Genomic DNA, 21,363 nt, shown 5'->3' on the forward strand with positions numbered 1-21,363 from the left:
TTCATTCTTTATTTCCTTTCTTAAGATTTATATACACAAAATTTACCTAACATCAGAGTAGAACGCGAATTGGAAGTAGTAAAACCTCAAACGATGCTTACAGGTAACGACCGATGGACGCAAAAATTCGTAAGCCTACTTTTAAAGACTTTCAAAATCGCTCCTTATATCACGTGACAGCGTAACGCTCGCTGATTGGTCGAGCTCAAAGTGCTTAAAAAAAAGGGGAAAAAAGTAGAGATATTTTAGAATTCTTTCCTCCGTTTTCTCGTTTACCGGCAGCGGTAAAATCCGGCAAATTTTGTCCGTGTGTACAGTCGTTTTCCAGTGCGACAAAACAACGGGAAAAGGCGGTAAAACGCGAAAATAGAGAAAACCAGGAAAACACTGCCGGTGTGAACCAGCCTTAAAGGCCTAGGTTTTCTTCTGCCTGTCACCCTTTAAATTTACTTTCCTTCCAAACAAATACCCTAGTGGTAGGCCAACAGCAGAACACGTTGGCCTACCACTAGGGTATTTGTTTGGAAGGAAAGTAAATTTAAAGGGTGACAGGCAGAAGAAAACTTCGACCTTTAAGGGATAATGATTATACAGAGCCGATTTTTGGCGTTGGTTCCAATCCCTCTCCATTCCCTTAAACAACTCACATCAGAACCGGTACCTCATTGGTTCCCTAAAACTGACATCTTGAGACGGGGGATTCGAGCCAACGCCGATGACGTTTTTCCTGGCTCCCTCTAGTGGCAGATAAAAATTCGACCAACAAAGTCATTCTCCATAGTAAGTATGAATAAATACATCATTTTTTATAGTTTTCAGAATGACATAGTTTTGTAGAGAACGAACTTAAAGCAAATATAACAAGATGTCACGGACATTTAAGTACACACAATCCCCCCCCCCCCCCCGATGTATTACCTATATTTAAAATATTAAATTTAAATTTGAACAAATTTATAATCATCTAACTTAAAGGGGAACGGCCAAGCTTTTTCAAATATGGCCTTATTTCCGTATCAAAAGATTAACAAGACGTTCAATATACTAACACGTACCTTTTTTTGTCTTGAAAAAATAGCTTTTGGCCAAAAAAGTTGAAACGAAAAATTACGCCAGGTGTTTGGGTTTGAATTTTCGCCGCCATCTTAGGGGCTGCCGCCAGCGCCCCTAACCCCGTATGAGCGATTTGCGAACTATCCTAACTTTTAAAATCACGCAATTTAGGCTTAGGTCTTTTAAAACTGGAACGCGCCGCGCGTGCGAAACAAATTTTTCGCGTCTTCGGCAGCGCGCGCTTTTACGTTGTTTTTCCGTCTCACCGACTTCTCACCAGGTGTCACGGCGGACGCGCGCTTTTCGATTTCCCGAAATTTCTTTATTTTACTAAAAATTAACCACTCAATATTTTTTTACGCGGTTTCCGCCATAAATTTTAGTTTTTACTGGGCTATACGGCTATCTAACTGGTTAAAGCTTGACCGTTCCCCTTTAACAAATCAAAAAGATATTTTATCGAATTTTTCGAGTTACTTAGTTTTGGAAATATGGTAGCGAAACGCGAATACCTTAATTTTAATTAGTTTTTAAATAAAACGAATATTTCGAGTTACCTACTTTTGGAAATAAGGTAGCGAAACGCGAACGAGTTAGATGGCGCCTGTAACAATTGGCACGAAATGTATGAAAATTCTCGACTGAAACGACTCTAGGTGACGTAACGGCGCTAGCTAGTAGCTTCTCCGTTGTTGCAAAAACTTGTACCTATGATCTAGCGTCTGCTACAGACAAATTAAAAAGTCATAAGAACGTTTTTTCTTAAATAAACTTATCAAAATATAAGCAAAGGATGAAAAAATTAAATTGAAACGCAATTATAATTATTTAAAAGTCAAATTTACGAAATACCATGAGGAAAAACTAATAGCGAATTTGCTTTAGCCCCTGATAAAATACGCGAAAAAGTAGATTAGTCCATAATTAAAAGGGATAATATAGCTAAATCCTAAACAAATTTGAAGAAATTAAAAAAAACTTACTAATAACTCGTACCAATAGGTCTTCGAGCAAAAAACGCGAAACTCGGATCAAATAGATCTTCGAGTAATAAACTAATAGCTTTAGCCCCTACCTATCTAGGTTTCGATGGCAAACCCAAGGAGCGTAGCGATAGTTTTCGGTCGCGAATAGTGCGTACGTGGGTTGTGGGGTCCCACGAATTGGCCAGAAATCTCACTTAAAATTAATATTTCCTCATACAACCGAAAACGTAGTTCAGAAATGCTCAGTACTAACTAAAAATATAATATTCAACCAAGTCGGTCTTACTATAAAAAGGGATGGAGATTTTAAGGCAAAAATTTCCAAAACAACTACTAAAATGGACTAATGCCCCACTTCCGGGGTCCCGATCTCACAAATATTAGCAATGCCGGCGATGGTATGACATTTCCAATCGATTGACGTATCATATGCCTTTGTACCTTTAACGTACCGCGAGAAATCGCGCGAACACCGGCGGCGGCGGCGGCGGCGGCGGACACAGTTCAAGAAACTTATACACACAAATCCACTAGGATCGTATGTCAAAATGAAATGTTTAAAGTTTCAACGGTGGGCAGCGTCCCAAGATCGCGTGTTCCACTATTATATCACGCCTTTCGATACAAAGTTACGCTCCCAAAAACGCAGACATCCCATTTTAATGGTCCACAAGCACAATACGGCTCAAATAGAGAACAATTTAAGCGTTTCATATGGTCGTAGAGAAAGCTAACGCGATTTACAACAAATAAATTACGACTTCGGGCGTATTTTTGACTACGTAATTAACGGTAAGGGGTGTTTCACTAGCACTCCGCGGATAGAGACTAATTTGAATAATCAAGAAATCTTAACTGGGTTAATGCCAGACAGTTTATTTCAAATAATTTAACGACCTAATTTGTATTGTTCCGGAAAACGCGCCTAAAGCTTGTTTTCCACTGGCGCGCGTAACGACGCGTTTCTCAGCTTTGAAACGTTCAAACGTAAAGAAAATAACATTATGACGCGCGCTAGTTTAAAACAAGCTTAAGATTTGAACGGTTCTTCGCGTTGATAAAAACGTTAAATAGACGCCTAAATAAAACCTGTTCAGCGATTTGCCTAGAAGTAGTATTACAGAGAGCCAGGACATACTTGTAAAAGCGTTATAGTTTAATTCGCGACCGAAACGAACCTAGGTGGCGTAACGGCGCTAGCTTGTCCGAGATAGCTCCTATGATCTAGCGTCTGCTACAGACAAATTAAAAAGTCATAAGAACGTTTTTTTCTTAAATAAACTTATCAAAATATAAGTAAACGATGAAAAAAATTATATTAAAATCCCAGTATCATTATTCATAAAGTCAAATTGACCAATAGTGATGAGGAAAAACTAATAGTGTCTGCTTTAGCCGCTACGTATCTAGCTTTCAATGGCGAACCAAAGGGGGCGTGGCGATAGTTTTCTGTCGCGAATTATAGAAGTAATCGTTCAATTTCACACGCGCCTCCTGAAAGTATACACAATCCCCCCGATGTATTAACTATATTTTAATTTTAAATTTGAATATATTTTCAATCATCTTGTACATTAACTTAACCAGCAGCTTGAAACCCTGCGACGTCATCAATGTCAGTGGCGTAGATAAGGCCCCCCGCAGACCCCGCAGTGCGGGGGGGCCCCGGAGCTTTAGGGGCCCCCTAATTTCATATCAAAGTATATACTAGATACCGGATAAAATTCCGAATATTGTTTTGCGGGGGGGCCTCGCGAGTCTTAGCTACGCCACTGATCAATGTTAAACGTCTATTGAGAAAAAACGCGAGTTTTCATGACAACCACTACGGAAGCTACGGCTGTGACGTCACTAACTTTTAAAAACGCATCAACTGCTAGCACTCTATAGAGGAATTTTATCGAAAAATAATTTTTCGAGGTACCTGGTTTTGGAAATATGGTAGCGAAACGCGAACACGTTGTCTTAGATTAAAATTAGTTTTTAGACAAACCGAATTTTTAGAGTTACCTGGTTTTGGAAATAAGGTAGAGAAAAGCGAACGAGTTAGATGGCGCCTGTATCAATTGGTACGAAATTCTCCAAATTTTCTCTAACAACACATAGTAATTATTCATATAGTACACTAATTTAACCTGACTTTAATCTAAACCTAACCTAAATATATGAAAACAGCAAAAAAAACTATCAATTAACGGTTTTCATAGACACTAAAAAAGAAACAAGATGACGTAATCAACAGCCAATTACATTTTCAGCCGTGATACGTTATAAAACCAATTACAACGTTTCACTTTTACGAACCACAAGTATACTTCTCTCGTAAGAAATATATGATTTACTTCTGATAGTAAAAGAAAAAGGTCGTGGGTGGAAACAGAACGCGAGGAAAAAATATTTTACGGTAACGATGGAAATTATTGACTATTGGGTATTCGATATTAGCGAAATAAATTTTGAATATGAATTATTTAGTGGTATTTGACTAGCTTATAAAATTTACGAACAATTTACGGTCGAAGTATTTCTTACGAAGGTAAAAATAACTTTGAAGGAATCGCGAAAGACGAGAGAGAATTCGCTTTCCATCTTCAAGGGCAAACGGCGTAGTCCCCATCGCAGTCTCGAGAAGAAAAGACAACATTGGAGGATGGAGAAACGCTGGGAAGATGGAAGCGTAGGAAACTTGGATCTATCGATTGACTGTTGGGCTACATTTCAGAGCCGGCTTTTTTTCCTCTTCATAAAGCAACCACTAAAAGGCCATATTTTTCATCCTCAAGCCTTTACTCGCCCATTCTTTTTGCCATTCTTCCTCGTTACAGTGGCCCACGGCATGGGTGACATTTTTGGCTTTGACCATTTAGAGAACGGGCTATCTCCGTAGCGGCGCTAGTTCGTGTCCTATTGAAAAGCTTTGAATCCTGATGGATCGTGTTACCGGCGCCTCATTTGTTTTTCAAACACTCTGATTTACCATCCGTCCTACGATACATCCGCCTACGACTTTAAAGCCGTATTGATCCAAATATTTGTTATTTTTGGTCCGCTTCAAACTCAATATATTTACGAAGTATTAAAAATTTAACAATCGCTCTGGATTAAATGGGGCGAAATTAACGGGTGCTCGATACATCGATACACGAATCGAAACGACTCTTGAAAAGTCAATGAGCCGTGATAAGGAGGCCATGGCCAATCGATATCTGAACGATCACGAAACGATCACGAAACGATCACGAAACGATCACGAAACGATCACGTTGCTACAAAACTGAAAAAAAAAGCCAGACGGACACTATGGAGAAGGGAAAAATCGGGTGAAAAGCTGAGGAGCTACGACCCTTAAAAAGCATGCCCAAGTTGTCGGATAGGGTATAAAAACTGCCATCCGGATATCGTTTACTCTGCAAAAATGTGGCGAGGGTAAAAAACGGACGTAAAATGCCAATATGGACGAAATAAAATCTCAGTTTCGAAAGAAGCTGCGAGATCTTTTCGGCCTTTTACAACTTTTCCATCAAAAGAGTCCCTTTCCGAACACACACGTGGCGTTATATTTACGTTCAAATCATTCGTACTAACGTTGATCTATTCATTTACTCGCGGTGTTACAAGTAAATATTTGCAATACGTACGCTGGTAGATAAAATATTTTAGCCACTGGAAAATAGTATTAGATATTAAATAAAATAAATACATAAATAATAATCAGCTAGGCTAATACCCAAGGCACCACCTTAGGCCCAAGTCATCTAGCGACTTATAATGCCTTTAAACAGGTGGCCGGGTTACAATGCGTAGGAGGGTGGTGGCAAGCCCTTCATGCCACGCGAGCCAACAGCTCCCAACACTAACTATTACCGTTCAATGAACGAAAACTAATCATAATCAGCTAGGCCGTAAGTGTATAATATTGTTACATAAGTGTGACACTTCCTATTCCTCTCATGCAAAAGTTTTACTGAGAGCTATTCACGAGACAGACTGCATTACGGGCTTCGTCGCCGTTTTGCGTCCGCTTGCTAACGCGTCACACGTAGTCTTTGACAGCGCCTCGGCAGGGGGAGATTTTCTTCTTGCGATGACGTCACTCCATTGCTAGCTCTCAGTAGAATATTCCCCAAAGTGACAAACTTATATAATAATATTATAGACTTATGGCTAGGCTAATACCCAAGGCACCACCTTAGGCCTAAGACATCAAGCGACTTTTAAAGCCATTAACTCCGGTGGCCGGGTTACAATGCGTAGGAGGGTGAGTGGTGGTAATGGTGGCAAGCTATTGATGCCACGCGAGCCAACAGCTCCCCACACTAACTATTACCGTTAGACTTTACAAGGTTTTATGGAAATCCCTCATAACAATGGGGAGATAACCGAAGAGCTCGGGGCGAGAACTTGAAAACTCAATGCGGAAGGACTTGTTCCGAGTTTTCACACAAGTTGGGATTGAGTCCTGCTCTTCTTGCTGCGAGGCGAAAGTGCTAACCACTCCGCCACCCTACCCTTTAAGTTACGGTAACTAAGCGAAAATTTAGCAAGAGTTTTCGGTGATTTTGGAGTTACTTATAACAAATTTTCGGTTCCGTCGGTAAATTTCTCGAATTTGTCCTTTTCCGATGATTTATCATAAATATTCAGTGCTTTTCCAGTAATTTCTTTAAATTTTAGGTGCTTTTCCGGGAAATTATCGCAATTTTTTTGTGCTTTCCGATTATTTCTCACAAATATTCGGTGCTGTATCACAATTATTCGATGATTTCCAATGTTTTTTTTTAAGATGGCAACTACAAACCCGAACAACACCATGTTAATTTATTTGAAAGTGTACAAAGGTTTTTTTATTCAGAATCAAGTCAGTCGACTTAATCAAGCCCTTAGATATTCGTATATTGTAATGAAGTTCAGGGCGTATCGATTTTTGGGGAAAAGAACTCCTTTACCCTGTTTATTTACATCTCGAGCTGGTCAGAGGAGAACTAAGCCACGTTCACACTAGAGACTAAAACCCAGTTTAGGTCAGTTTGAATGCCAGTTTTGACCGCCTACGATAATTCTTGGTTCACACGTGCAAAATCGCTTCGCCCCGGTTCGCTTATAGCCAAGGCTTAACGCCATTTCAAATTATGACTAGAATTTTGAAAATACTAAAATGTATCCCAAACCAATTAGTTAATCATGTTTACTATACATACTGTAATATTATTTGACATTATTTAGAATTTTATCCCCATTATTTCGGAAATTACGAGCAATTTTACTTGACCGCTTTATCGTTCTGAAAGCGATTCTAAGCGAACCGACTTGGACGAGTTGCTTCCCGAACCAACACGAAGCGATTTCTCACGCTGGTTTTGAAAACTAGTTATCTAAACGAAGCGATTCTAGGGGTAAGTGTGAACGTGGCTCTAAAGGCGGTAGGTGGAAAGCCGTTCTTTCAGGGAGAACCTATTTATGGAAAAGAGTGTTAGCGGTATAGATCAAAAGTAAAGGCTGCCTCCTTTCTCGAAGATTAAACGCCAGGTTAGCGGCCCATTCCTAGGTAAACTGGCAGCGGAGTCTTAAGCCTTCGCGGATATTGATTAGATTTCTCTTTGACCTCTGATGAAAAGGTAGGAGGGCTTACACTGTTTAAGTAACGTAAAAGCAGGACCCCGAGGCTGGCTAGCCCGGCTTTGCCTTTTCAATCAATGCTTTTTACGAGCATTGGAAATTTCCACCTCGGGGTCAGGAATGATATAGCGAACTCACTTTTTATTTATTTTTTAAACAGACCCATCAACAAAAAGTAACCAAAAAGTAACCCGCTATAGCCGTATACGGTCGTACATCACCAAGAAAGGATATTTTCGGACATTAAATAAATAAACTTTCGATTAAAGAATTTAAATTTTTTGTGACATCTCAAGCCGCGTTCACAAACGTTGCGAGTGGTCCCGCAACGTTTGTATCCCGCCGTGTGAACAGTGACCGTTGCACAGTGTTTCGAAATCGACTTTTTAGTGACAAAATTAAAAATCAACTTAATATAATAAAAGTATATATATTTTAAAATTTTGTTTTAAGATGTATCCGAAAATATAAATTATATTTCGCTACCTGAAACCAGAGGGCTAAACGTTCCCTACATGGAATTCCATAGAATTTGTTTTTGCAAAGCGTGTATAGAATTGTGTTATACATAAATTTAAAATTTGGTAAAATTCGGTTGAACAGATCTTCTGTAAAATGCAACCAAAAGCCTTTAGAAAAAGCCGTATTTTGGTCAAAATTGGCCCTTTGATTGCATTTTACTGAAGATCTGTTCAACCGAATTTTACCAAATTTTAATTTTATGTATAACACAATTCTATACACGCTTTGCAAAAACAAATTCTATGGAATTCCATGTAGGGAACGTTTGGCCCTCTGGTGGCAGGTAGCGAAATATAATTTATATTTTCGGATACAACTTAAAACAAAATTTTAAAATATATATACTTTTATTATATTAAGTTGATTTTTAATTTTGTCACTAAAAAGTCGATTTCGAAACACTGTGCGTTGCGCGTGCCAGCGTTTTAGACCGCTTTGTATGCCTTTTTTAGAAGAAAATGTCTCGCAACTTTTTGTCTATTTCTTTAAAAAATACAACTAATTTCTTCTGGGTGCATTCATTTTTTAATTCGAATGTTTTGAAACGTCCCTCAAATGCGTGAGTGGACGAACTTCTAATTATATTTCTATACTACGCGTGCCCAATGTTCTTCAAAACTCACTGGAAATCAAACGTGTGAACAAAACGATTTCCAAACGCTACGAACCGCAGCGAGATCGAAACGAGGCAAAACTTTTCCAAGAGTACGTGTGAGCAAAGATTTAATATAGATTTAATATAGATTTAATATAGATTTAATATAGATTTAATATAGATTTAATATAGATTTAATATAGATTTAATATAGATTTAATATAGATTTAATATAGATTTAATATAGATTTAATATAGATTTAATATAGATTTAATATAGATTTAATATAGATTTAATATAGATTTAATATAGATTTAATATAGATTTAATATAGATTTAATATAGATTTAATATAGATTTAATATAGATTTAATATAGATTTAATATAGATTTAATATAGATTTAATATAGATTTAATATAGATTTAATATAGATTTAATATAGATTTAATATAGATTTAATATAGATTTAATATAGATTTAATATAGATTTAATATAGCAAAGATTTAATCTGCGTATTTGGCGAACACGGTATAATATATAGCAAAGATTTAATCTGCGTATTTGGTTCATAAATGAAGAGATATTAAAACCTCAAGGGAACTTAATTTTGAAGATAAATTGAGGTAGTCAGAATTAATATAAGACACGATCTCGTTGAAATTAATTAACTTGTACGCAATTTTAGGTCTAAATTATATAGTAAAAAGGAAATGGTACTTTAGTAAAAATAATAAACTTTGCTGTTGCTTTGATTTCATCTAAAAAACCTATATTTAAACCCACATTTTATATCAATCATATTCTTTATATTAAAACAAGATAAACGAAGATAATACAAAATCCATCTAACGTCTATTTATCGTCTCGGGGTACATTTTGCCTATCAATTTCCGGTAATGTAAATAATATACTAACCGGAAGTACCCCGTGCAATGCACTAGGACATTTTAAAGCACGGTTGCCTAAATATAAAATTTGAAAGACCGCCATTTTGAATGTCGAAATGATCTTTATTTTTTATTATTATATTTTAGTATATTTTTCAGATCACTATTATTCCAGATTGCCAAATTTGGGTAACCCTGTTTAAAATCATTATCAAAGCAACATTTTCTATTCCTCTTCTTTATTTTCTACGCTCCATTACACCACGGCCAACTTTGATCACGCGCTGTTCGCGCTACAGCGGCCAACACATTCGTCGAAATTCCGCGAGCAAGGATTTTCCCCCTATAAACTGTACTATAACGTGTAGGAGTTCAGCGCCACGCTCGGTTGTTGTATTGACTTCAATGTAAAAACTATTCTAAAAATAATAATCCGCTAGGGGCGCTCACGTCATACACATCTTTTGCTCATAGGTTAACACAGAAACGTCAACGAATGAGATGGCCGCTGTAGCGCGAAAGATCAAAGTTGGCGGTGATTACACAAAAATTGTGTTTAAATTCGCGTGCGCGTGTCACGTGTTTTGAATTTAAAAAGCGTTTTTTTTCTGGTCGTTACAAAGTTATCGCTTAGAAAATGTCAGAAAAACTAAATGATATGTACAATATTGAAAATTTCGACCCTAAACCCGACGAAGAATTGATTTGCGGAGTATGTAAATGCGTCTTCAATGATCCAGTAAGAAAATGATGAATTAACGTGTGACTAACCGTAGAAATGGTTCCCAAATTTAATTAGTTAAAAATCCTCTAGCACCCTAAAGTAATTTGGTAATCAAGACCTTGGTATTCATACAGAAACGTAATTTAACCTATCTCTAACCTAACCTAACCTAGTCTAGTCGTAACCGAACCTTACCTAATGTTAACTTAAAGCAAATCTAATATTCACGTAACATTAATTTATCTTAATCAAACTTTATCTTAACTTAACCTTAACTTAAATCTAACCTTCACTTAACTTAAATCTAACCTTAACCTAACTTAACCCTAATCCTAACTTAACTTAACCCTAACTTAACTTAACCCTAACCCTAACGTCACTTAAAACTAACCCTAACGTAACTTAAAACTAACCTTTACTTAACTTAAATCAAACCTAATCTTAACCTAAACTAACCCAACCCAACCTAAATTAATCAAAACGGCCCAAAAACTAGATCTAACCCTTAATTATCGATTTTCATAGACCCCGAAAACGAAATAAGATAAAAACGATTGTTGAGGTTAGTTAGTGTTGGCTCGCTTTCCACCTCCCTCCTACGCATTCTTTTCTTGCCATTAAAGAGTCTTTATCAGTGTGAGAAATAAGGCACTATCACAGGCCAATCGCCAGTTTAAAAATTAAATACTTGGGGTGTTAGTGGCCCTGGTGACCACTTAATTAATTGAAAGTTTTTTCCCTTCAAGATTTTAGTTCATTAAAAAATCCTATATTAATCCACTAAAATTGTTTGGTCCTTGCTTCTATGCTGTGTGCTTGACCTTGTGTCAATTGTGTGTTAGGGTGGGTGACTGTGTTACGTGAGTCGGTCTACTCTACACTCCACACACAGTATTGAAGAAGCAAATTTAGCAGTTAGCAAAAAGAAATATTAACATTCTCTCTAACCTACTAAGCCTATGCCCTAGCACATATTGTCAAGAGTAGATAATTTGACCATAAATTATGAAAGCGTGATTTTGAAGGTTAAAAATGGTAAGTGGCCAGTGGCCAGTTTTTTAATTAAACTACCTAGCAGGGTTCATACAAACATGGAAATCAGTGAAAACCTGGAAATATCAGTGAAATTTATTTAAAGCAAAAAAGTCAGGGAAATATCAGGGAAAATGAAAATTTTCCTGAAAAATCCGGGAAATCAGGGAAAATAATTATGAGAACTCCAAATTATGTGCAATTTGTTTTAGTATTACTGAAATTATTTCTTAGTATTGAATTCATACGTTCAATCTTGACTATATTATATTAGAAAGTGTAACAGTAAAGCTTTTACATTTTAGAGACCCCTATTGTTTTAAAAAGTACACCTGGAAAATATTCAAAACTACTCTGGAAAACCTGGAAATATCAGGGAAAATGGTTTTGGAAATATTGTATGAACCCTGACCTAGGCTCTACTGGCCACAGGTCCAATTTAGAAAAATTCCTTATTTCTCAGCCTGGTCTTTATTATATTTGTATAGGTTGAATGTCAATGCAGACACGTTTTTTGCCGGCACTGCATCGTCACGTGGTTAAAAAGGGGGAAAAGTTGCCCAATTTGCAGAAAACGATCTTATTCCTTCGAATTGGAGAGAGTAATGGTAATTAGCAACATGGTTTCTAGATTAACCTTAAAATGCCCAAATAAAGACCACGGATGTAAGGAAAAGTTCATTTTGAGTGGCTATACCAATCACGTAAAACAATGTCTATTTGAAATTGCGGCTCGCGAAAAAGTACCTCTACTAGAAGCTCAGGAGAAACCCGAATTGAAAATGATCATATGCACGAAAGACTGCAATATTTTAATTCCTGAATACAAACTGAAAGATCACAATTGCATCGAGGAGTTGAAACGCCGTATTGCGATACTCAATACAGAACTAGAAACATTGAGGAAAGAATTGACTGATCAGGACCACCCTTCGGTAAATGATCATCCGAGATGCGGTTCTTTTTCAAACAGCTTCAGGTCGGCTGTAGATTGTGTCGGTTGGAGAACGTTTGTAAACGAAGACGGGAGTGGCAATAATTTAAGGGAAATCTTCCAGGCAAACCACTCTGAAAACGCTACTACTATAAATCATGAAGATGCGAAGACAGCGCTTGCAGAATCCAGCTCATCTTTACATCAAATTCCTAGTAAGCATATTAGTAGCTCTACCACTTCAACTTCAAACACCTCTTCCATTTCAGATCTCTCTTCCATTTCAGACCCATCATCCTCAGATCAGCTACCTTCTGCTTCTTCTACTTCCAACGCCTCTTCTACATCAGACAGTAACTCTTTCACTTCCCGTACCTATTCGATACTAGACAGTAACTCTTCCCGAGACTCTTCCACTTCCGGCACCTCTTCGACACCAGACAGTACCTCTTCAAGTTCCGGCACCTCTTCGACACCAGACAGTACCTCTTCAAGTTCCGGCACCTCTTCGACACCAGACAGTACCTCTTCAAGTTCCGGCACCTCTTCGACACCAGGCAGTAACTCTTCCACTTCTGGCACCTCTTCGGCTCAAAATTGCACACCCAGAAGACCTTTCCAACACATTTTTGTTCCACTTCCAGTTGTCTTGGATTCAGTTGCGACAAGCTCTGATACTGTAAATGTCTCTGAGATATCAGAATTGAACTGCGCGGTGGATGTTCTTGACGGAATCTTATCGAGTTACGTTCCCCCTTACCGATAATTCTGTACCCACTGATATTGTTGTAATACGTTCTGTAAATATCTGTTTCATATAATCCAATTTAAATCTTATCTTATATTAATCCACATTTAGCAACTATTCCATAAATCCACAGTTACAAATTAAATATCTTAAACTAATAAAAGTGGCCATCGAGGTTTTCTATAAGTATGAACAGCAGTCGCATCTTGCGGAGATATTAGAGTGGCCTTCCTCTTAAACCATTCCATCTGCGCCAGGATAATCGGACTGGGAGAACAGTTGTTAAATCTAATGACGTTTCTAACGCCTGTAAAAGACATCCAAAGTTGGCAACGCTGCTAAAGCCTTTAAGTTATCAGGGACAACCCGAAGAGGAGAAATTCCGAGGGGGGAAGAGGGGAGGAAGTCAGAAGAGATGAAAGAGGTTCAAGAATCTGGAACCACTGTACCGCGATTACGGAGAGAAAAATGCTATACAGAGGTCCTCCTCCTGCTCGTTCTCCCCCTCTCATTGCCAACCCCCCCCCCCCGTGTTAACGATAAGAACATTAAGCTACCTATTGCTTTTCCGTTTTGGCTTACAACCTGCAAAGCGCCTAGTTCAAAAGGCGAGCGCTAAGCTCGCTGACTAGATGCTTTTTCACTCGATAATTCAGGCAAACGCGAGTTCCTATAAAATGTACCCCATTCCCACCTCTGACTGAAGAGTCTGGTGATACACTTCGCGAGTACCGCTTCCCCTTTTAAGAGGTAATTTTATTTTCGTGATTTTTGAACTTTCCGCCATATTATTTTTAAATTTTGGTTTAATTCGTTTTTCGGTATTTTTTATATATACTTTGACATTATATTGGTAACTTGGTAATGCAGTTGGTAAATATTTTTTCACCGGTTTTTTATTAAAGAACATTATCGTTAGGAAGAATTATTTATTCAGAAATGGCGTTTCAAAATTGCCCAACTGACAAGGAGACTACCCGAGGTGGTTATCACCGATTTTGTTGAAACTCGGGGGTTAGGTAGACCTTATGGTAGTATGAAAATTGCCAAAGGGAAAAGTTGCAATGGGCTTTAGTTTTCCTATGGCAACCGAAAATGTTTTTGATCTCTCCATTTAAAAAAGCATGGGATTTTCTCGGTTATCCAAATCTTGTTAAAATTTAACCAAAATTGATAAATTTTACCCAAAATCCTTGATCAATTTTACCCAAAATCCTTGATCAATTTTACCCAAAATCCTTGATCAATTTTACCCAAAATAGGTCAAATTCATCTTTTTTGGTAAGTTTTTAAAATGCTTTTTGAATGGAGATTTTTTTGTTTTTAGAGGTCAAAAACATTTTCGGTTGCCATGGGAAAACTAAAGCCCATTGCAACTTTTCCCTTTGGCAATTTTCATATTAACATAAGGTCAACCTAACCCCTGAGTTTCAACAAAATCGGAGATAACCACCTCGGGTAGTCTCCTTTGTGAGTATATAAGTGTGGGTGACTTCTCCCTGATCACCGGCGTGCGGCGGTTGGAACATTTCTACAGGGGTAAGCCTACTTTTACCGACTGCAATTTTATTAATATATATATATGGTCAATGGAGGTAAGTTTGATAAGGGGGTAAGTATGATCACCCCCTATTATTTCCCTAATATAGTAAAATATTTGATGAATGGATATTGAAATATACTTAATTATACCAAGAATGTATTTATTTATACCTAGGGAGAATGTCTATGTCGAGACGGTTTTTAGCCTTTCTCTCAATCCACCCGTTGGTCCCCCCAGTACGCTCCTCCGCTTAAAATAAAACGAATAGTCCCGGTATTTCATTGGCTACTTAAAATTTACGTCACCTAACGCGATGGTAATCAAACGCCGGTGACGTTTTGTCTTTCCCCCCGCGCGAGATGGGGGAAAGGCGTTCAACCTGCCCGGCGATTGTCGCAACATAATCATAACATATTTTGTATATTTTCAATATTAATTTAAATTAAATTTAGTTTTTAAATCTTTTAGTTGAAAAAACGTTATGTTCTTCTACTTGTGTTTAGATATTTTATGCCCAAAAAAAAGGTTCTGTAACTTTTTTCCTAACTGGCAAACCGGATTCATATTTTGGTATTTTGTAGTCTGCTTATCTTTTTACCTGCTGGGAAAATTTTGAATTTTTGCTAATAATTTGAGGTTTTTTAAAATTTAATCTAGAAAAACTCTTTCTAAATATGCAGTGTGGGGTAAGTGTGATCAGTTAATCAATGTTAAATTTTGGTAAAATAATTTATGGTTATAATTTTATAATTTTCTTGACGTAAACTTACTAAAAAAGGAAACGTTAAGCTTTAAAGGCCTAGTATTTCTTCTGCCGGTTTTCCTTTAAGTTTTCTTCCCGCCGCGCAAATATCCTGGTGGTAGGCCAAAGTGTTCTGCGGTTGGCCTACCACCAGGATATTTGCGCGGCGGGAAGAAAACTTAAAGGAAAACAGGCAGAAGAAATACTAGGCCTTTAACTAGCTATATAAGCATATGGGTACATGAGTTTAAAAAGATATTACTTTATAGCTACGAAAAAAATATATCTTTATTGGGACAACATATTTAACCTCTGTATGTAATTTCATTGTGATTGGTCAAGGATTTAACGTGATCATAATTACCCCACCCCCCTATCACACTTGCCCCGCATTTTTCGGGTAAGTGTGATCAGTAACAGAGTTAAATTAAATAATTAATATTTAAATAACTATTTATTTGATATTAAATTTGATTGCGTAGTTGTGTGGGATAAAGTGGTCATATTAATAGTACCAATTCTTAAGAGGGTGCTATTTTTAATTTAGCAGTAATTTCAAGTAAACTCCAAAACAAAAATATTTTGATCGCACTTAAAGTGGAACGGTCAAGCTTTAACCAGTTAGATAGCCCTATAGCCCATTAAAAACTGAAATTTATGGCGAAAACCGCATCCAAAAATATTGAGTGGTTAATTTTTAATAAAATAAAGAAATTTCGGGAAATCTAAAAGCGCGCGTCCGCCGCGACACCTGGTTGGAAACCGGTGAGACACTTCCGGCTCGATTAAAATTGATTAAAAAAAAAGCTCGCGCTGCTGTAGATGCGAAAGATTTTTTTAATTTGCACGCGCGGCGCTTTCCAGTTATAAGAGACCTAAGCCTAAATTGAGCGATTTCAAAAGTTACGCTAGTTCGCAAATCGCTCGTACGGGGTTAGGGGCGCTGGCAGCAGCCCCTAAGATGGCGGTGAAAATTCAAACCCAAACACCTGGCGTTATTTTTCGTTTCAACTTTTTGGGCCAAAAGCTATTTTTTCAAGACAAAAAAAAGTATATGTTAGTATATTGAACGTCTTGTTAATCTTTTGATACGGAAATAAGGCCATATTTGGAAAAGCTTGGCCGTTCCCCTTTAAGAGGGTGCTAATTTTAGTTTAGGAGTAATTTCAAGTAAACTCCCAACAAAATTATTTTAATAACACTTACCTCCATGGACCCTAATTTAACAGATATAGACGGATTTGACGAGACATCATCATCTACCTGACCCTATCACTCCCTGTATCTGAGGCATCTCGCGGGTTATTATGGAAATACGTCGGTCCTGATATTGTATTAGGGGTATGAAGCCATCAAAAACCAAAGCTATAATATAAGCGGCAATTTGATGGCCCGTCGCGAGGAGTGGAAGAAGGATGAGAATGCCGGAACATTTTGACTGGAACGGTCGGCTGGGAATCTGAGAAGGCCCAGCAGCTGCGAGCTATTGATTTTGAAACATTATCGGAATGAGAAATTGTAGCTATCCAAGACATTCGCGGCGACGCACCATTCAAAAAATCGATGACCCTCCACCGTAACTAATGCCACTTAAAATACGGCTCTAGCCTCCTTCCGCATCTTTATTATTATGATTATATATAGAAAATCTTCTTTCTAAAGCATTATGTCTTTATTGTTTAAAATTCTCCAATAAATTTTCGGATTTTATATCTATACATTTTATTGGACTTTTTCTTATGTCGATGACAAAAATCGGCTAACCGAGGGGCTGACCACTATCCGTAATTGGTGTACAAGCGCGTAGCTTTGACTGTACTTAAGTGATTACGTCATCAATTACAGATTTAGCGCTACCAAAGGCTGTACTCGCTGTAATCGGTGTACAGAATTTAAGGAAGTGGTTAGCCCCTCGCGGCTGACCTTGACAAAGTTTGAAACAAAATGACGCCTTCCACAATAATTCAAATTTAAAAGCATCTAAGAAACAAAGTGGGTGGAATTAACTAAATTTAGTAAAATAAAAAAGTTTGATATTATTGATTTAAATATAAATCAAATTTAAGTTTATCCAGTGAACCAATTTGATATCAATGTCAAAGGTAGGAGTGCAGTGTAATTTTACTTCATAATTCTATCAAATAAAATCAATTACCTCAATTAGAGACCTTTAGAAATATATATATATATATATATACACGGTGTCTTCATTTGATCGGCCCAGGCATTGTTCTCAAAAACTAGACTTTCTAGAAATTTGAAATTTTCAGTATATACTCTCTTAGGGGAGATAGTTCCTATTTGAAAATTTCAGAAAAATCGTGAAAATTTTCACGGTTTTAGAAATTGCAGTTTTTGGACGCTAGGTGGTAGACGAAAAGTTTCAATGAGTAAGTTGTAGAGCATACTCGAAAACCTTTAATAGAGTTGGTATGGTGGAAATCGGACATTTCTTCACGGAAATAATTGGTCATGAAAAACAAACAAGCTGGTACTACCACGTAGCGTTCAAAACCTAACACTTCTAAAATCGTGAACAATTTCACGATTTTTCTGAAATTGTTAGAGGTGTGCAAATACCATTTTTTGGGGATCGAATCGAATATCAAATATTTTTTTCAAAGCACGGCAAATACCAAAACGAATATTTATAACGTCAAATAATTTGGTCGAATATTTTTAGGGCAAAAATTTAGACCAGTTAACTGATCAAATACCAAATAGTATTTCGAATATCAAATTATTCGACGTATTTGGTTTTCAAATAGCCAAATAGTTTGCATATTTGTCAAAAAAAGTAATTGAAATCACTGTTCGTTTTACTTAAAAATAGTAAAATATTAAACCGAATACAGAATAGTCTAGAACAAAGTTCCCTGGGCGAACTTGGTAAATCAGTGGTATAATGACGGGCCCGTCCTAAAAGATGGTCTTTTAAATTTTTAATTTTACTATTTACTTGGCCGTCTCTAAGGCTCTTAATAAAAAACACTGAAGGGGGTCCATTGTCTCAGGCTGCAGGCGGGCCCAGAATTTTATATTACGCCACTGTGGTAAACTCTAACTTACCATTCAAATTAATTCTAATTGTTGTACAAAATGTCTTTATTTTCAACCTTCCTTCGAAATTTTTTTTCGATTTGATCAAAATGAGTTAATCGTAACCTACAAAAATATACTCCCTGTATATATATATATATATATATATATATATATATATATATATATATATATATGTATATATATATATATATATATATATATATATATATAAATGTGGTAACCTAAGAAAGAGTGAATGTAATGGACTAAAATGAATACAATAAGTTTGATAATATTGATTGCTATTCCACACAGCACTAAGCCTTTCCTACATTTAAATTTAATCAAATTTAGGACAGATTCCGAAATATAGCATAGTGAGGGGGACGAATAAATCGTTACCTAGGAAACTCTAAGGTTGGGGAAGATGCGCAAATTAATAGAATAGGATGGTGGTAAATGTTGAAGCTTATACGTTCGTAGAATGGCTAAGCCTCGTACGAATACCGATTCTGTTCACGTAGAAAAATAGCCTTTTTCGGGAAATTCGGTGGCACAGGAAATTGATATAAAAGAGGCCTAAAGAAACCCAAGTCGCAGTTTCCATCCTTTTTTCTTCCTCTCCTCCTCCCGATGGATGAAAGCAACACACGCGCCGCGGAAAAAAACGAACGATGAATAAAGGGCAGAATGAAAATAAAAAAGCTGCAAAAGCCTCACGCGAAATGGACTTTCTTTTTTACCGCGGGTCGAAAAAAACTAGTATAAAACCGCCATAAAAAAGAACGCCAATTACGGTACAGGTGGGTCAACAGTGTTAAAATCGGATTGTCTAGGAATTCCCCTTTTATATTACAGAGCGACTTAATATTGGGAAACTATAGTACATACTTAATACATCAATGTACACATGATATATACAATGGAGGTTAATACGCTTAAGCACTTTACGCGAAAGTAGTCTTTATTTGCAGTACACGCGAATTGTTATTTATAGTGATATTTATTCCGTGCTGGTTGGAATCGATAAGTCACGGGCGGTATTTGCAATAACATTCAACAAAGAGGAGTAAGGGAGTGATTCTGATTGATTGGGTAGTAATGCGGAGGGTATATTGAACGGAGGGTGGCACGGTACCTCTGGTAACAAGATGACGGTGGTGCGTCCTCAGACCTGTTCTCCGTCGGAGACGAGGGCAATAGCTGTTTCCGGGGAGTTATGGTCGGACGATGGCAGAGTCAGTCGGTACCTGTCGGTGGCCGACGCCGCCGTCGCCGCCGCCGGGGCGCCTTCCCGACCGTGTTCGCCGGACCCGTGGCTTATCGAAGGATTGGTCAGTTCGTCCCTGGCTTTGCAAGCCACCGTCGAGCCGCACGAGGCCAACAGCGTGACCAGCACGGCGATTGTGGTTTCCGAAGCCGCGATGACCGAGGTCAACAAGACGGTCGGTTGGCTGTAGAGGACTAAGATGCCCATGACGATCATGGCGATGGCCGTGCCCAGACACAGCACTCCGAAGAAGATGAACGTGTAAATGTACTTTTTCGTCTTGGTGCGACGGCTGACCGAGCGCGTTCCGGTCAGACCGGTCAGTAAACTAGCCACTCCCACTACCACGCCGAACCCGAGAAAGTACTTGTTACCGCCTCGAACGAAGTAGCCGGTCAACCCGAGAACGGCCAGTAAACCGCCGGTCATGGTCAGCGAGATTCCGACGCCTAAGACAGTCTTTCCGGCGAAAGTGCTGGGGGTCTCTGGCCGAGAGTGACATCGGCGAAGTTTGCGACGAGCGATGGGCTGCGACCATACTACGGACTGCATTTATAGCGCGAAGAAGGCCGGTCGCCTCTACCGACGAGCGAGCGCCGATTCCGAGACAACGAACGTCGCTACTACAACTCCTCCTCGTTCTAGCTTTCCTCCCGATTTACTTCACCGAAAACAACTACGTCGAGTTCCTACGTCTATAGTGAGAATATACTCTACGAACGGATTATTCCCGTCGTCAGATTAAAGAGTCCTCTACGACGGATCCCGTTGACCCCCGACATCTTTCTACGACCTAAAGCCGAAAATCCGGTCGACGCGAAAGTGAAATAGAAAGAGAGAGAAAAAGCGGATAGAAAATATTAATAAAAAAAGAAGAAATTCCGCGTCGATTTGTTTCGGAAACGGCGCCGATTGCAGGCGGCCGGCTCGCGATTTTGCGGATCGAGAGATGCTGAGAGCTGGCTTTCCTCCTTCGAGGTGATGGGAGCGAGATGAGCGGGGGGGCGGACAGGCCGGGGGGTGAATAATACGTCGTCCCACTCTCTTCCGCCCCTCCCCTTAACTACGGCTTCATCCCAAAAAGGATGAAACCGACATGGTGATAGTGCGGACTAGTGGGCGGCTGCGCGCTCGCGGATCCGCGCTTTATTAGGCAGTTATATTACAGTCACCTGCGGAATACGTACGAACTCGGTGGTTCCGCGCACGCGTCGTGACAGCGAGTTTTAACCCCTATTGTTGGGATTTGTCTCTCCTTCCAGCAACAGATTCTGACTGTTTAATAAAATAAAACGGTTTTTATTTCCTTGGTTTTCAATCGAAGGTTTTCTCTTACGAGCCGATCGTGTTAGAATCGGGGGCCAAAAAATCTATTTGGTTTTTGTGTCTTTTTCATTTTAAATGGATTTTTCTAGCCATAGAAAATACAAATCTAAGGAGAGGAAAAGACGAAACTCTCAGACACCAATCGATAGATTGTGAGAGGTGTAATAACATTGTTTAAAAAAAAACTTACAAAATAACAGCGCGAACGTTCGAAATCATATTAGTCGGCTAGTAACCAACACACCTTTTGCTTACTTATCAACGGAAATCTATTCATTCCTTTATTAAGTATTTGACCCGAAAGTTGTCCAACACCTAAAAATGGCAGAAATATTTTTT

General features: G+C 38.2%; 2 protein-coding genes across 4 annotated transcripts in view; one reads left to right on the forward strand and one right to left on the reverse strand.

Annotated features, from left to right (window-relative positions):
- Positions 1-19,651, reverse strand: part of LOC149927412 (uncharacterized) — a 75,132-nt gene extending 55,481 nt beyond the window's left edge. The window contains exon 1 of the mRNA XM_090159001.1: positions 19,567-19,651. The gene's annotated coding sequence lies outside the window, so the exon portion shown is untranslated. The remainder of the gene's footprint in view (positions 1-19,566) is intronic.
- LOC149927415 (uncharacterized) lies at positions 10,288-13,228 on the forward strand. 3 transcript variants are annotated; one of them, XM_090158753.1, is made up of 4 exons: positions 10,288-10,402; positions 11,908-12,354; positions 12,478-12,568; positions 12,623-13,228. In XM_090158753.1, exons 1-4 carry the CDS (start codon positions 10,301-10,303, stop codon positions 13,117-13,119), a joined length of 1,137 nt encoding a protein of 378 aa, XP_090014879.1. In that variant the 5' UTR covers positions 10,288-10,300; the 3' UTR covers positions 13,120-13,228. The 3 variants fall into 3 exon arrangements, with proteins under 3 accessions (XP_090014879.1, XP_090014877.1, XP_090014878.1); XM_090158751.1 differs by having other exon boundaries at positions 11,908-12,568; XM_090158752.1 differs by having other exon boundaries at positions 11,908-12,568; positions 12,641-13,228.
- Positions 19,652-21,363: the final 1,712 nt, after the last annotated feature.

Source organism: Leiobunum rupestre, chromosome 9 (assembly GCF_980474605.1).
Source record: "Leiobunum rupestre chromosome 9, qqLeiRupe1.1.hap1, whole genome shotgun sequence".
NCBI lineage: Eukaryota > Metazoa > Arthropoda > Arachnida > Opiliones > Sclerosomatidae > Leiobunum > Leiobunum rupestre.